Below are 18597 nucleotides of genomic sequence, written 5' to 3'. Positions count from 1 at the left end.
TATTAAACTGTATCATTTAAAACTAGAATATCCATAAAAAAATGGAACAAAAAAAATGAATTTGTAAAGACATAGAGAATTTTGTAAGCATTTTTATAAGGCCTTAGAAATTTTCACCTAGAAAACTGGTTCATATTATTGTAAATTAATCCATGAAATGACAATAATAAAACAAATAATAAAACGAAAACACAGAATGTGGTTAAAAAAAACAATTTGACTTAATTTATTTTTTTTATATGCATTTCATGGGGCCCTATTTTTTATTTTTTTACCTTTAATAGATTGCTGTTAAACTGTATGAATAAAAAAATGGAATTCAGAAAAATTAAAACAGAAAAAAACAATTGTACAGTCGTGGCCAAAAGTTTTGAGAATTACATAAATATTGGAAATTGGAAAAGTCGCTGCTTAAGTTTTTATAATAGCAATGTGCATATACTCCAGAATGTTATGAAGAGTGATCAGATGAATTGCATAGTCCTTCTTTGCCGAAAAAAAAACTTTCCACTGCATTTCATTGCTGTCAATAAAGGACCTGCTGAAATCATTTCAGTAATCGTCTTGTTAACTCAGGTGAGAATGTTGACGAGCAAAAGGCTGGAGATCATTATGTCAGGCTGATTGGGTTAGAATGGCAGACTTGACATGTTAAAAGGAGGGTGATGCTTGAAATCATTGTTCTTCCATTGTTAACCACGGTGACCTGCAAAGAAACGCGTGCAGCCATCATTGCGTTGCATAAAAATGGCTTCACAGGCAAGGATATTGTGGCTACTAAGATTGCACCTAAATCAACAATTTATAGGATCATCAAGAACTTCTCAGGAATGGCAGCAGGCAGGTGTGAGCGCATCTGAACACACAGTGAGGCCAAGACTTTTGGAAGATGGCCTGGTGTCAAGAAGGGCAGCAAAGAAGCCACTTCTCTCCAAAAAAAAAACTTCAGGGACAGATTGATCTTCTGCAAAAAGTATGGCGAATGAACTGCTGAGGACTGGGGCAAAGTCATATTCTCAGATGAAGCCTCTTTCCGATTGTTTGGGGCATCTGGAAAAAGGCTTGTCCGGAGAAGAAAAGGTGAGCGCTACCATCAGTCCTGTGTCATGCCAACAGTAAAGCATCCTGAGACCATTCATGTGTGGGGTTGCTTCTCATCCAAGGGAGTGGGCTCACTCACAATTTTGCCCAAAAACACAGCCATGAATAAAGAATGGTACCAAAACACCCTCCAACAGCAACTTCTTCCAACAATCCAACAACAGTTTGGTGAAGAACAATGCATTTTCCAGCACGATGGAGCACCGTGCCATAAGGCAAAAGTGATAACTAAGTGGTTCGGGGACCAAAACGTTGAAATTTTGGGTCCATGGCTTGGAAACTCCCCAGATCTTAAAACTTGTGGTCAATCCTCAAGAGGCGGGTGGACGAACAAAAACCCACTAATTCTGACAAACTCCAAGAAGTGATTATGAAAGAATGGGTTGCTATCAGTCAGGATTTGGCCCAGAAGTTGATTGAGAGCATGCCCAGTCCAATTGCAGAGGTCCTGAAAAAGAAGGGCCAACACTGCAAATACTGACTCTTTGCATAAATGTCATGTAATTGTCGATAAAAGCCTTGGAAACGTATGAAGTGCTTGTAATTATATTTCAGTACATCACAGAAACAACTGAAACAAAGATCTAAAAGCAGTTGAGCAGCAAACTTTGTGAAAACTAATATTTGTGTCATTCTCAAAACTTTTGGCCACGACTGTACAGAAATAAAGAGATATTTGCAAGCATTTTAAAATGCCTTAAATTGTTCTTTTAAGGACTGTTCTTTGCATTTCATAATGCTATAAATATATAGTTTTTGTTAAACTTTTAACAGATTTTTATTAAACTATTCATTAAAATTGAAACTTGCAATTCAGAAAAAAAAATTAAGGAAAAAAAAATTGGGGAGAAAATACAAGATCCTAAATAATGCTTTTTTCACTCAAAAACTGAGCTGCAGAAGCTCAGATCAACGGACCATCAAGTTGATCCAAGATTTGATGATAATGCAGCATAATGAGAGATTTACAGGCAGTTTTTTTTTTAAATAATCTCATTTTTGGCTGGAAACACCAAATTAGATAAAAGACTTTCAGCACAAGGGCTACAACCTTCTTAACACTTAAGATCTATTCTAATGCATCACAATAGAAACCCATTTATTTTTTATGAGTGTATCTGAATCCAAACGAAGCCTCTGCTCTCCAAACCCAATCACATTCCCTCGTGACGGCGTAAAATCATCCGTGAGATTGACTGGAGTGGATTCGATTTTATCAAAGCTGAACTAAACACATCTGACTGGAACAAGCAAAGTGATTTTTCTCTGAATCATCACAATCACACACACACACACACACACACACACACACACACACACACACTGAGCCGCAGTGTTTCCAAACAGCCCTGATGAGTCTGTCAGTGATAAAGAGAAATCATTTCCTCTTATGTAAATTTGTTTTCTCTTCAGTGACGCAGCGCAGGAAATGAAAGCACACAAGCTGCACTTACAACCCCAATAACAAAGCACATCATTCATCCAACATCTGAACATCTCATCTGCACACACAGAGACCTGGAACTGGCCGAAAATTAAAAATTAAAGGGCTGGAAACGGATGAGCGGAGAAAGAGGAAGACCAGATGAGAGAAGAACACTGAAGGCTTCATTTGCTCTTGAACACATTCATCCGAGGAGAGAGAGAGAGAGAGAAGCGCTATCGGCTACACACACAAACTGAGAAACAACCAAACAATTACAGAAAAGCATTGTGGGCTGAAGGATTCATTCAGACGATCTCATGTGAACCATATTTAAAATATACTTGAACTTTACTTATGTAGTAATTATACAAATATCAGTGTCCTAGTAGTATACTTTTAAGTGCACTATTTCAATACTCCTTGGGACTAAATTGGCCCAATTTCTAGTATATAAAAGTATACTTTTAAGTATAACAGTAGCAAACTTTGAGTACACAACTAGTTTACATCTATGTTTTTGGTTTGTACTGAAAGTATACTAAAAGTGAACTTACAGGTATACTGATAGTTTACTAATTAAATACTTTTTTATGCATTTTTAGTACACTTTGAAATATCCCTGCTGAAAAAAACAGCGTATGCTGGTAAGGTATGTTTTGGTGCTTGGATTCTGGTTTATGCTGGTCCTTTGCTGGTTTATGCTGGTCCTTTGATGGTTTATGCTGGTCCTTTGATTTTTTTATGCTGGCCCTTTGCTGGTTTATGCTGGCCCTTTGCTGGTTTATGCTGGACCTTTGATGGTTTATGCTGGTCCTTTGCTGGTTTATGCTGGACCTTTGATGGTTTATGCTGGCCCTTTGCTGGTTTATGCTGGACCTTTGATGGTTTATGCTGGTCCTTTGATTTTTTTATGCTGGCCCTTTGCTGGTTTATGCTGGCCCTTTGCTGGTTTATGCTGGACCTTTGATGGTTTATGCTGGCCCTTTGCTGGTTTATGCTGGTCCTTTGCTGGTTTATGCTGGTCCTTTGCTGGTTTATGCTGGCCCTTTGATGGTTTATGCTGGTCCTTTGATTTTTTTATGCTGGTCCTTTGCTGGTTTATGCTGGTCCTTTGATGGTTTATGCTGGTCCTTTGATTTTTTTATGCTGGCCCTTTGCTGGTTTATGCTGGCCCTTTGCTGGTTTATGCTGGACCTTTGATGGTTTATGCTGGTCCTTTGCTGGTTTATGCTGGACCTTTGATGGTTTATGCTGGTCCTTTGATTTTTTTATGCTGGCCCTTTGCTGGTTTATGCTGGCCCTTTGCTGGTTTATGCTGGACCTTTGATGGTTTATGCTGGCCCTTTGCTGGTTTATGCTGGTCCTTTGCTGGTTTATGCTGGTCCTTTGCTGGTTTATGCTGGTCCTTTGCTGGTTTATGCTGGACCTTTGATGGTTTATGCTGGTCCTTTGATTTTTTTATGCTGGTCCTTTGCTGGTTTATGCTGGTCCTTTGCTGGTTTATGCTGGTCCTTTGCTGGTTTATGCTGGTCCTTTGCTGGTTTATGCTGGACCTTTGATGGTTTATGCTGGTCCTTTGATTTTTTTATGCTGGCCCTTTGCTGGTTTATGCTGGCCCTTTGCTGGTTTATGCTGGACCTTTGATGGTTTATGCTGGCCCTTTGCTGGTTTATGCTGGCCCTTTGCTGGTTTATGCTGGACCTTTGATGGTTTATGCTGGCCCTATGATTTTTTTATGCTGGCCCTTTGATGGTTTATGCTGGTCCTTTGTTCTTTTTTTATGCTGGCCCTTTGATGGTTTATGCTGGCCCTATGATTTTTTTATGCTGGCCCTTTGCTGGTTTGTGCTGGTCCTTTGATGGTTTATGCTGGTCCTTTGATTTTTTTTATGCTGGCCCTTTGATGGTTTATGCTGGTCCTTTGTTCTTTTTTTATGCTGGCCCTTTGATGGTTTATGCTGGTCCTTTGCTGGTTTATGCTGGCCCTTTGATGGTTTATGCTGGTCCTTTGCTGGTTTATGCTGGTCCTTTGATTTTTTTATGCTGGTCCTTTGCTGGTTTATGCTGGCCCTTTGATGGTTTATGCTGGTCCTTTGATTTTTTTAATGCTGGCCCTTTGATGGTTTATGCTGGTCCTTTGTTCTTTTTTTATGCTGGCCCTTTGATGGTTTATGCTGGTCCTTTGATTTTTTTTATGCTGGCCCTTTGATGGTTTATGCTGGCCCTATGATTTTTTTATGCTGGCCCTTTGATGGTTTATGCTGGCCCTATGATTTTTTTTATGCTGGCCCTTTGATGGTTTATGCTGGCCCTATGATTTTTTTTATGCTGGCCCTTTGATGGTTTATGCTGGCCCTATGATTTTTTTTATGCTGGCCCTTTGATGGTTTATGCTGGCCCTATGATTTTTTTTATGCTGGTCCTTTGCTGGTTTATGCTGGCCCTATGATTTTTTTTATGCTGGCCCTTTGATGGTTTATGCTGGCCCTATGATTTTTTTATGCTGGCCCTTTGATGGTTTATGCTGGCCCTATGATTTTTTTATGCTGGCCCTTTGATGGTTTATGCTGGCCCTATGATTTTTTTTATGCTGGCCCTTTGATGGTTTATGCTGGCCCTATGATTTTTTTATGCTGGCCCTTTGATGGTTTATGCTGGCCCTATGATTTTTTTTATGCTGGTCCTTTGCTGGTTTATGCTGGTCCTTTGATTTTTTTTATGCTGGCCCTTTGATGGTTTATGCTGGCCCTATGATTTTTTTATGCTGGCCCTTTGATGGTTTATGCTGGCCCTATGATTTTTTTTATGCTGGTCCTTTGCTGGTTTATGCTGGTCCTTTGATTTTTTTTATGCTGGCCCTTTGATGGTTTATGCTGGCCCTATGATTTTTTTATGCTGGTCCTTTGCTGGTTTATGCTGGCCCTTTGATTTTTTTATGCTGGTCCTTTGCTGGTTTATGCTGGTCCTTTGATTTTTTTATGCTGGTCCTTTGCTGGTTTATGCTGGCCCTTTGATGGTTTATGCTGGTCCTTTGCTGGTTTATGCTGGTCCTTTGATTTTTTTATGCTGGTCCTTTGCTGGTTTATGCTGGCCCTTTGATGGTTTATGCTGGTCCTTTGCTGGTTTATGCTGGTCCTTTGATTTTTTTATGCTGGTCCTTTGCTGGTTTATGCTGGCCCTTTGATGGTTTATGCTGGTCCTTTGCTGGTTTATGCTGGCCCTTTGATGGTTTATGCTGGTCCTTTGCTGGTTTATGCTGGTCCTTTGATTTTTTTTATGCTGGCCCTTTGATGGTTTATGCTGGCCCTATGATTTTTTTATGCTGGCCCTTTGCTGGTTTATGCTGGTCCTTTGATTTTTTTATGCTGGTCCTTTGATGGTTTATGCTGGCCCTATGATTTTTTTATGCTGGCCCTTTGCTGGTTTATGCTGGTCCTTTGATTTTTTTATGCTGGCCCTTTGATGGTTTATGCTGGCCCTATGATTTTTTTATGCTGGCCCTTTGCTGGTTTATGCTGGTCCTTTGATTTTTTTATGCTGGTCCTTTGATGGTTTATGCTGGTCCTTTGCTGGTTTATGCTGGTCCTTTGCTGGTTTATGCTGGCCCTTTGATGGTTTATGCTGGTCCTTTGCTGGTTTATGCTGGTCCTTTGCTGGTTTATGCTGGTCCTTTGATGGTTTATGCTGGTCCTTTGCTGGTTTATGCTGGTCCTTTGCTGGTTTATGCTGGCCCTTTGATGGTTTATGCTGGCCCTTTGCTGGTTTATGCTGGTCCTTTGCTGGTTTATGCTGGCCCTTTGATGGTTTATGCTGGTCCTTTGCTGGTTTATGCTGGTCCTTTGATTTTTTTATGCTGGTCCTTTGCTGGTTTATGCTGGCCCTATGATTTTTTTATGCTGGTCCTTTGCTGGTTTATGCTGGCCCTTTGATGGTTTATGCTGGTCCTTTGCTGGTTTATGCTGGTCCTTTGATTTTTTTATGCTGGTCCTTTGCTGGTTTATGCTGGCCCTTTGATGGTTTATGCTGGTCCTTTGCTGGTTTATGCTGGCCCTTTGATGGTTTATGCTGGTCCTTTGCTGGTTTATGCTGGTCCTTTGATTTTTTTTATGCTGGCCCTTTGATGGTTTATGCTGGCCCTATGATTTTTTTATGCTGGCCCTTTGCTGGTTTATGCTGGTCCTTTGATGGTTTATGCTGGTCCTTTGCTGGTTTATGCTGGTCCTTTGCTGGTTTATGCTGGCCCTTTGATGGTTTATGCTGGTCCTTTGCTGGTTTATGCTGGTCCTTTGCTGGTTTATGCTGGTCCTTTGATGGTTTATGCTGGTCCTTTGCTGGTTTATGCTGGTCCTTTGCTGGTTTATGCTGGCCCTTTGATGGTTTATGCTGGCCCTTTGCTGGTTTATGCTGGTCCTTTGCTGGTTTATGCTGGCCCTTTGATGGTTTATGCTGGTCCTTTGCTGGTTTATGCTGGTCCTTTGATTTTTTTATGCTGGTCCTTTGCTGGTTTATGCTGGCCCTATGATTTTTTTATGCTGGCCCTTTGCTGGTTTATGCTGGTCCTTTGCTGGTTTATGCTGGCCCTTTGCTGGTTTATGCTGGTCCTTTGATTTTTTATGCTGGTCCTTTGCTGGTTTATGCTGGTCCTTTGCTGGTTTATGCTGGTCCTTTGCTGGTTTATGCTGGCCCTTTGCTGGTTTATGCTGGTCCTTTGATTTTTTATGCTGGTCCTTTGATGGTTTATGCTGGTCCTTTGCTGGTTTATTTGCTTAACTCCTTTTTATTATTTTTTGAGCAATTTCAGTTTTCTTAATTGTATTATGTAAACTATTTTCCGATGTTTTTGCAGAAAACTTGTACTGTTATAAAGTCTCATGTCTTTAAGGGGAGATATTGCGGGCAAAAACACTGTTTATTCATGCACCTGTCAAGTTTGAGATTTTGGGCTTTTTGGTTTTTCATTAAGTGTTTTTTCAGACTAGTGGAAAGAAAACATCCAAAAAAAACACTGTTAAGTGTTTCTTTTATAACACTGTATCTATTTGTGCCAATAGATTTCAATTACAAAACAGATTTTTAAAGGCCAAGAGTTTTTTCTCCTACACTGAGCCATAAATCTCCACTTCAGTAGCACTTACACACACCACACTTTACATTTTTATTCCTGCCTATATCCTGAAGGTTTTTACAGAGGGATTTGTTCATATATGATTAGCTTGATTATATAAATTTTATTCCCCCCAAAATGATAAAAAAAAAACAGTGTTTGCAAATGAGTGCATATTTCATGAAATAATATCTCATTTGCTTATTAAAGCCTAAAATTTTAGAAAACTTGTGATACAACAAATGTTTGCAATTATCAATGTAATCAATCAACTGGGTAAGTAAGGTGATAACTATTAGTTTTGTTTTTTTTAACCTTTTTTAATACATTAGCTCATCCATGAACATTATTCAGAGTCCCGACGGATAGCAATGGCTGTGAGGATGAAGACAGCAACTCCCATGATTCCACACACAATCACAGCATCATCAAACTACGCCTTTGTTCTTTGTTTGTTTTGAATTTGCACCCTCTAGAGGCGAAAACTTACATATTGTGTCTTTAAAAAGTCTTACTGACCCTACATTTTAAAACGGTGTTCATTTTTCTTATTTGGATACAAAAGAAACAACTAATTATTATTAAAAGTTATAAATTCTGATGCTTTCCCAACAAACAAAAAAAAGGTTTTGATTAGTGACCTAGAAACAGTTAAAGTGACGCAGAAGGTTTGAAAGAGCACTTTTAGCTGAGCTATCACTTTAACATGCACAATTTAGGATAATTTCTGTTCTCAGACTAATGAGCTCCTGTTCTAATGAGTCTTGATTTGTTGTGTCCCAGTTGCATTTTTTAAAAAACGAACGCAAGATTGCAATTACACTGAGATCTGGCAGCGGGAAGCGTCTCTGCTGAGAAACAGACTCTGTCATCATGTCTGATAAACGGCGGTGTGAAACGCTCTGATGGAGAATATAATCCTGCCGGCCCCTGGCGGAGCGGCTCTCCGAGGGACCGTGTCTCACGGCAGGACACAGAAATCAACCCCAGACGCCGCTGAAGGTGGCTTTCAGATTGGGATGAACTCAACTAGTGTTATTAAAGCTCATAATCAGCATGTCTTACAAACTTCTGGTTTCTATTAAGATCACATTCTGCTTTATCTTTCAGATGCAGAGTGGTAGAAAGACTGTTTTGTTGGCGAAAGACTTTATATTATATTTAGATTTATACATCATCTGCATCATCTGAAAGCTAATAAATAAGCTTTCCATTGATGTCTGGTTTGTTAGGATAGGACAATATTTGGCCGAGATACAACTATTTGAAAATCTGCAATCTGAGGGTGCAAAAAAACTAAATATTGAGCAAATCGCCTTTAAAATTGTCTAAATTAAGTTCTTACACTGCAAAAAATGCTTTTCTTACTTCAATTTTTTGTCTTGTTTCCAGCCAAAATATCTAAAAATTCTTAAATCAAGAAGGATTTTCTAGACAAGTAAAAATTATTTTCAAAATTAGGTGAGCAACACTTAATTTTGACAGTTTTTTCTGAAAAAGAGGACAATTATTTTTACTTGTCTAGAAAATCCTTCTTGATTTAAGAATTTTTTAGACATTTTAGCTGGAAAAACAAGTCAAAATTAAGTGTTTTTGCTTGAAACAAGCAAAATAATCTGCCAATGGGGTAAGAAAAATAATCAAGTTTTCTGTTTGAAATAAGATTTTTTTTCTTACCCCAGTTTTCAAGCAAAAACTCACTTAATTTTGACTTGTTTTTTCTGAAAACAAGAAAGTAATTTTTACTCGTCTAGAAAATCCTTCTTGATTTAATATTTTTTTAGATATTTTGGCTGGAAACAAGACAAAAAAAATCTAAGTAAGAAAAGCATTTTTTAAAGTGTAGCAATGCATATTAAGTTTTGTTATATTTACGGTAGAAAATTTACAAAATATCTTCATGGAACATGATTTTTACTTAATATCCTAATGATTTTTGACATAAAATTGATAATTTTGACCTATACAATGTATTTTTGGCTATTGCTACAAATATGCTTGTGCTACTTAAGACTGGTTTTGTGCTCCAGGGTCACATTTGGTTTTAATGATACATTTAAAAAAAAAAATTAAATACATTTTATTATGTTTGTTTCTTATTAAAAAATATTTTTAACAAATAAAAAAAATATCATATTTTTTAATATAATAAGATATAATGCAGCAATGTATTTTTGACAATTGCTACAAATATACTTGTGCTACTTAAGACTGGTTTTGTGCTCCAGGGTCACATTTGGTCTTAAATTATGTTGTTTTTAAAAATCAAAAACTTTTTTTTACATTTTTTTTTTAATTTAAAATTATGATAGATTAGATTAGATTAGATTAGATTAGATTAAGATAGATAGATAGATAGATAGATAGATAGATAGATAGATAGATAGATAGATAGATAGATAGATAGATAGATAGATAGATAGATAGATAGAACTGAAATCACTTGTGAAAAAATATCTTTCAGGTGGTCAAATAACAAATAGCAAATAGTGGAGCTCTGCAGTATAGTTGATATATATATATATATTTTTTTGCAACATTTACTTTTGCTCCACGTTCCTCAAATCAAGTTTGATTTTTGGCCCTTCGTACTAAAAACCGTGGGCACCTCTGCTCTAGCTCAAATTAAACTGCTAGTTGCCAAGCAACCATACATTCCATTAATCCTCAAATTACACAAAATGCAATTAGCCACATACCCTTCATGCATATAAAGTTTGCTGAGATTTCACCGTGGGAATAGAAAGTTATAGCTGTTCAACTTCAGAAGCAATGGGAAGTAAATCAGATAAAAACACTCTTCAATCAAACACACAACATGATATGTGTCACGGAAAGTACTTCGAAAAGCACAGTTTTAAAGCACATGTGAGCGATCCACAGATTAATGATGTTTCGAGACTTTTCCCGGCGTCTCTACAAGCATGTAATATAATATTGAGCGGTGCTGCACATGAGCGCAGGTGCTCTTCTGTTCTCATAAAGCAGGTGTGTTCTCAGGAGAAAGCATCTGTCAAAATCAGCCATTGCTCATATTTTTATGGTTACTGCTACGATGAAGACGTGATGAGGCGATTCAAACTCATTGTGACGTGATTTATTGCGCCTTTCAGAAGAGGGTCACTTATTTCCTAAAAGGCCATTTAAAAAGACTAAAGGGAAAGATGAAATCAGACTCTGAGAACAATATTAGCTGCAGACACATCTGATGTTTGACAGCTGCTGCATTTCATCAGCATCAGTCCTTCTGACCATATATGAAAATATCTGATTTCATTGAAAACACTGTACAGTCTCAGAAAGTAAAAAGTACACTTTAGGTAGTACACTCTTAAAATTAAAGACTCAAAAGGGTGTTTTTGCAGTGACCCCATTTATGAACTGTTTTTGGTTTCCCAAAGAACCTTTCAGTGAACAGTTCTTAAACTATTTTGAAAACATTGTGTACTATTGTGTGATATGCATCTTCAAGACATTCATTTGCACCTTTCATTAATAACAAACATTATTTCATAATGCTAAACTAGTGTAAAAATATTTTTTTAAAAATTCAAAATATTAATAAAAACTATAAGTATCTCAATAAAACTAAAATAACACTTTGTAGAGCAGGGATGCAAAAACTTTTTAATAAGGCCAAAGATCTAACTCATAAAAAAAATCATAACATATAAAAAAAAAAAAATAATAATAATAATAATAAATAATAATAATAATAAATAATAATAATAATAATAATAATATTATATATATATATATATATATATATATATGTAACAATTTTTTTTTGAAAATTTGAAATTATTTTTAAATATTTAATTTTTTTTTATTCACTAATTATTATAGTTTGCTACATTTTTGTTTTGATTTTTTTTTTTTTTTTACTTGAAATTAAAAAAATATCTATCTATTTCATTTGAGCCAGTGGCCAAAGCAACATTATTCATTTTCATTTAGTTTAACTTGATGTAACAAAATAACTAAAACTAACCATAACAAAACCATTTTGTGTACTATTGTGTAATATGCATCATTTGCACCTTTCATTAATAACAAACATTATTTCATAATGCTAAACTAGTGTAAAAATATTTAAAAAAAATTCAAAATATTAATAAAAACTATAAGTATCTCAATAAAACTAAAATAACACTTTGTAGAGCAGAGATGCAAAAACTTTTTAATAGGGACAAAAATCTAACTCATAAAAAAAAAAATCAAAACATATTATATTAACATATTTTAAAAATTAAACAAAAATGTGTAACATAATATTTTTTTTTTAATTTGAAATTATTTTTAAATATTTAATTTTTAATTAATTTTTAATTTTTTTTAATTCACTTATAGTTAGCATAATCATTATTTCATTATACTAAACTAGTGTTGACCTAGTTTCTCAATTAAGTAGTCCAGCTGAATATCCCTCATCAGATTCATCAGGCCAGGGTTATTATAGTTTATTAAACTAAAAGCATGAAGAAAACCATTTTTATTACTTGAAATAAAATAAGAATATATATTTTAAAAAATACTTATTTCATTTGAGCTAGTTGCCAAAGCAATATTATTCATTTTCATTTAGTTTAACTTGATGTAACAAAAAAACTAAAACTGAAATAAAGATGAATAAAAAAACAACACACACACACACACACACACACACACACACACACACACACACATATATATATATATATATATATATATATAAACTCCACAAACTACTTGACAAAAACAAATAACAAAATGACTAAACCATTAAAATAAAAATGAAAAGAAGATATGAAAATAAAAAAAGATTGAAATTATGAATAAAACTCAAAACTAAAACAACACTTTGTAGAGCAGAGATGCAAAAAAAAAAAAAAACGTAATTGAGGCAGTGGGTGAAAAGAAAATCTTGCATTATATCCTACTATATTATATTAAAACATTTTATTTAAAAAAAAAAATTAAACAAATCTATAACATAATATTTTTTGAACATTTGAATTTTTTTTTAAATATTATTTTAATTTTTTTTAACTGAAATAAGTTTTTTTTTAATTTACTTATATAGTTTTGCATAATCATTAAATTCAATATTTCATTATGCTAAACTACCTAGTCTTCAATTAACTAAACCATCAAAAACAAACAATAAATTTTCCAAACATTAAAAAAAAAAAAAAAAAAAACAGATTCAAAATACTAATAAAAACTATAAAAGAATCTCAATAAAACTAAAACAACACTTTGTAAAGCAGAGATGCAAAAACTTTTTAATAGGGCCAAAATCAAACGTAATTGAGGCAGTGGGTGAAAAGAAAATGTTGCATTATATCCTACTATATTATATTAAAACATTTTATATTTTAAACATTTTTAAATAATTAAACAAAATTATGTAATGTAATTTTTTTTGAAAATTTAAAATTATTTTTACATATTTTAATAGATGTTTTGACTGAAATAAGTATTTTTAATTCACTTACATTTTAGCTCAAAATATTAATAAAAACTATAAAAGTATCTCAATGATACTACAATATCACTGTCTAGAGCAGAGATGCCAAAACTCCTACTATATCCTACTATATTATATTAAAGCATATGATATTTTAAACAATTAAACTAAAAGATATATAATGTGATATATTTTTTAATTTGAAAAAAAAAATCTATATTATTTTAATATTTTTTATTTACTACAAAAATACAATAATTACAACATTTGAAAGGTTTTTTATTTGCAATTTTTTAAAGAAAAAAAAGATTTGTTAAAATATCTGTTAAAACAAAAATATATATCATGATAAGCCTCAAAGGAATATTTTTTCTATATATTTTCCCTGCTTTAGTGATATGGAATGGCAGGCTAAATTAGAAGGTCATCAGGTCATGAGCATCTCTGAGCTACAGAATTAACCAAGGTTGTTTCTTTTGACAGTAAATTGTTCATATTAGCTCATGAGATGTAATGGAGATCTGAGTTTCTTCATAAAGACTCTTGACTGTATCTTGCGTTTCAGTAACTGTTTCTCTTTCACAGCAGCAGATGTCTGTGTTTGCTCTCCAGTGAATCTGAGCAGATCTCGCGTGTGATTTGAGTCTTTCTCATGTCAGATGTCTTCAATTAATTAACTGCTATGGTCCAGATTAATAGAAAAATTAAATAGTAATTACTTAAGGCCTACTTTAGCGTTAAATCTCAGCCGGCCTGGTTTCAGATAACGGGAGCGCAGGATAATTAGAGCGGCTGAATTACCCAGGGTTCCTGCCAACGGCGTTGATTTCAGTCTCTTACTGTACTTACATGTGACACACCATTCGCACCAATCTTTCATCATCCGCTCATTCATTTCTTTGAACAAGCTCCGCTGGTTCTGGAGATACAGGGATGCGAGTTGGTCGTCTTACCTTCCCAAAGCTGCCCTTCCCGATGGCCCGCAGAATCTGGAAGTGATCGAAGTTCACTACAAAGAAACAAGGAAAAGAGAAAATCAATACAAGGAAATGCAAGAAGATTAAAGAGTTTCTTCACCAAAGCAGTCAATTCTGTCATCATTTACCTCTGCCATGTGAATATAAATCTGAAGAAGCACCATATTACACAACTCCACTTATGAAATCGTATGCAATAAATGACATTAATGCAAAAATAGCTATTGCTTTTGAAATGTGTATAATAACGAGTGCTGTTTTACATATTTTTATGCATTTAGCAGATGCTTTTATCCAAACATGTCATTGAAAGTTTGCATTTGATCAAACCCATATTTAGTAACAATTTAGTAGTACATACTGCACAGTATTCATTTAATAGTGTGCTAGTAATGCATTTCAAATTTTTAATTGCAAGTTTTTATTTTAAAATTTAAGCATTTTTGCCAGAATTGCAAGATTTAGGAAAAGTTTTCATTTTAATTGTAGTTAACGTTTCAGTGAATTTGTTTAGTGTTCTTGTCATCTTTAGTGTTTTATATAAGTCTATACAGTCTTTATTTATTTTGTATAGACTACTGCTCAAAAGACTATTAATGTTTTTATCCAGGCATTTTTTTTTATTAAAAATACAGAAAAAAACAATAATACTGCAAAATGTTATTACAATATAAAATAATGGTTTTTATTTGAATATATTTTAAAATATAATTTATTTCTGCGATGCAGATCTGAATTTTCATCAGCTGTTACTCTAGTCTTCAGTGTCACATGATCCTTCAGAAATCATTCTAAAATACTGATTTATTATTAGAATTATCAAATATTTTTTTAAACCTGTGATACTTTTTTTCAGGATTCTTTGATGAATAACAAGTTAAAAAGAATGGCCTTAATTCAAAATATAAATATTTTCGAACAATATAAATCTATGCTTTCACTTTTTTATTAATTTAACACATCCTTTGTGAATGAAAGTATTAATTGCTTTAAAAAAAAGAAAGAAAAGAAAAGCATCACAGGTTCCAAAGAAATACTGTTTCTAACACTGATAATGAATCAGAATATTAGAATGACTTCTGAATGATCAACTTGACACTGATTTTTAATGTATATTAAAATAGCAGAACGTTGTTTTACATTGTAATAATATTTCACAAGATTCAATTTTTTTTCTGTATTTTTGATCAAATAAACGCAGTCTTGATGAGCATTAGACTTTTAAGCAGTACTGTATTTCCATATAGTTTCATTTTATTTCAGGTTTAGTTTTAGTTATTTTAGTACATCAAATTAAACTAAATTAAATGAGAAATACTGCCTTGCCAACTAGCAGAAAAAAAAAATCAATTTTATGTCAGTTAACATTTTTGTTTTTCAAAAAATTATTTATTTTTTTAGATCAGACTGCAAACATCTAGACATTTTTACACAACTACATTGCATTGCATGTGGGTCAAAGACGAAAAAGCGTTTAAGTATAAAAACAATAACACTGCTTTAAATTGTTGTTTTTCCATAAAAAAAAAATATATTAAAAAGTTTTCTGTTTAATTTAATTGCATGTTGTTTTTGTTTTTCTGAGCAAAAAAAAAAAAAATCATACATTTCCCCCTTATTTACAGAAGACACCCACTAAAATGTCATTCAGTGTAACAATCTTGTCAGGCATATTTACAACAAAAAACAATTTATGACATATTAAAATTACTGATTATTTGAAGAAAAAAAAAACATTTTTTCTCATTTTAAACACAATAAAATGTAATATGCTCCCTTATTCTTTTGTATATTTGAATATGTACAAGTCAGAATAAGCATGTTGTTAGAATTGTTACATAAATATTGCGTTACACTGAATGACAATGTAACATTATGTCAACCAAATTTTGACATTTTATTCTACAAAAACAAATTTTAAAACCTTAAAAGTAGACACTTTACTTACATCGAATGTGCTTTCTATGGACATAAAACCACTTTTGTAAATTTCTTTTGACATGGACATCTCAACGTCTTTGACCCATGTATAAATTTAATCAGTTCATGCATTCACTGGCAATCAAACCCATGATCTATTGTTTGAATTGCATTTTAAATCCAAAACTGGATGAAAACTGCAAACTTGCAAAATCAGCAGCCATTAATCAGGTGTTTTTCTATGGTCTGTTGGCATCAGGACCAGCTCAGCTTCAAAAACACACTTTAGACTAATAGAAAGAAAGAGTTTTTGTCAAAAGAAATGCTCTCAGAGCAACTGTTTGTTGATCTGAATGTCTGATGTCAGCAGAGCCAATCAATGCTTCATATCAGAAAAACTCCAGCGTGTGTGAAGTCATGAGAAAACACAGCGCATCGATTCGACCTTTATCCTGTTTCTGTTGAGATCAGCAGAAAAACAGCGTCACGACTGAACCTCAAACAACTGCAAATTTTCACCATGATACTGCCTTTATATCGACAGTGCAACAAAACATATTCTTCCTCAGTGTTTTGTCATGTTTTCCAGAACAAATATCTGAAGATTCTTAGATCATGATAAATTTACTTGAGAAGCAAAATCACAGTCTTGTTTAATGAGAAAACTGAAGTGATTTCTTTTTATAAATACTTTAAGTACTTTATAAATAAATACTTGTTTTCCTTTCAAATCAAGTTTATTTTTTCTGACCCCATTGACAGGTATTTGTTTTTGTTTTAATATGATTTTACTAATAAATTTTGATACAGTTTTCAGAAAGTCATTTTGCTTCTCAAGTAAATGAATCTTGATTTGAAGGAAAAACAAGTCGAAAATATACCAGAGTTCAAGTGCTTTTTTTTAAAGCAAATATAGAAAAAGACATTGTTTAGCAAGCATGTGACCACCGAAATCGCCTAAATTTTTGGCAAATCCAGGTAATTTACCACAGAGATATTTTGTTTTATACCGTTTATGACTGTTATAGCACCAGCTGTGGTTTGATCTCCTTAAAACTTGCATGCTTGTTTAGAATTACCTCTCGCATGTGCTCACCAGGTTTCATGAAGTTTTGAGTTTTCCTTTAGGCTTTATAGGATTTATGGGTAAATTTAGACAGGCCCCTTTTCTAAACGACCCCAGTAAAGGGTACATTTCAATATTCGTTTTGATAATTATTGACCTAGAGCGTCCAGAGAATTGTACTGCAGTGATTATAGCAGATTGAGCCAAAAACTCAAAACTAGTTTGCAATAGGTTTTTGACATCTTCTCAATCAAAACAAACGATTTGATTACAGCAGTGGTTCTAGAGACAAACTTGTCCGGAATGAGTTCTATCAGATGAATATACGTACAATTATTTATGCCCTTGAAAAATGCGATATTGCTCCCCCCAGTGGCTGATTTCTTTTAAATTTCTCTCACACCTTTGGGGCCATGAGTCAAACAGGTCCACCAAGTTTCGTCCCAATCGGCCTCATTTAACCATGTCTAATAGGTGCTCAAAATTTGTCAGCCAAAGGCACCTACTGTATGTTTTTTGAGGTAAACAAATGTCCTTATAGACACTTGTGGAACTTTAGACCAAGACTGTGCACACTAATTTTCATGTTGAAAGGACAAACTGTTGCGCAGTTATAGCCATTTATGTTTTTTTCCCCTCTAATAGCACCACCTAGTGGCCAAGCTTTGCGATATTTGTCCTGTGACTGTTCAGGAGTTATAGGCATTTTACTAATAGTGTCCCTGCCCCTTTCAAACACTTTGGCATCCCTTTGCAACTATGAGTCAAAAGTTTGATAATTATTGATATTTGCTCTCTATTCTCTATCTTACTGCACTGGTTTGGTTCCGATCGGGTGAAAAACCTAGGAGGAGTAGTTTGCAAAAGTAGGTTTTTCAAAAAAAAGAGAAATACCTAAAAAAATTTTGCAGTATGCAAATCTGAGTAATGTTTTGCACAACGTAAACCAAGGATTCCAATGGCATAAGACACTTGAGTCTGCGATTGATGGTTTAGGAGTTATGAGCAATTTCGTACTTTTGATCGCTGTAGCTCCCCCGTCGGGCCGATTGGGGCGAGATTTGGTGTCATTGTTGGCGAAGTGAGTACTACCATCCCTCCAAGTTTCAAGTCTCTACGACTTACAGTTTGGTCTGCACCATCAGTTTTACATGACCATTCTAACAATTATAATACAGTTTCAAACATTTTTTGCAGTGTAATGCATTAGGGAACTAAATGTGATGGCTCATCGTTTCATTTAATGCTTTTGAATGTGCATTTAATGTACTTTTAATAGTAGGTGGCATCAAGTGAAGCTAAATGAAGATGTTTATATTCAATATATTCAAGCATCAGTGATATCAGCGTTTTGATTAGACATGTATTTAGTGATATGCTGAGGTTTTTTCCAATTGAAAGCTCGTCCACTGATGATAAAGCAATGCTGTGATGTAGATGTGAGCAGATGAAGCAGACTGAAGCTTCCTTCCACTAATGCTTCTACTGCGTTTAACCGCATCCTGAGGCAAGCTGTAACACACACACATTTACACACACACACACACACACACAC

The 18597-nt window shown here is 34.2% G+C and overlaps 1 protein-coding gene across 1 annotated transcript in view; it reads right to left on the bottom strand.

The window, feature by feature from the left end:
* LOC141325134 (serine/threonine-protein kinase 32C-like) overlaps positions 1 to 18597 on the bottom strand; it is a 219652-nt gene that overhangs the window by 150247 nt on the left and 50808 nt on the right. Inside the window, exon 2 of the mRNA XM_073833623.1 lies at positions 14033 to 14088. Coding sequence (XP_073689724.1) covers positions 14033 to 14088 — 56 coding nt within the window. The remainder of the gene's footprint in view (positions 1 to 14032; positions 14089 to 18597) is intronic.

This window comes from Garra rufa, chromosome 2 (assembly GCF_049309525.1).
Source record: "Garra rufa chromosome 2, GarRuf1.0, whole genome shotgun sequence".
NCBI classification, from domain to species: domain Eukaryota; kingdom Metazoa; phylum Chordata; class Actinopteri; order Cypriniformes; family Cyprinidae; genus Garra; species Garra rufa.
Note: the sequence above shows the minus strand (reverse complement) of the source record. Positions and strands in the feature narration are given on the sequence as shown.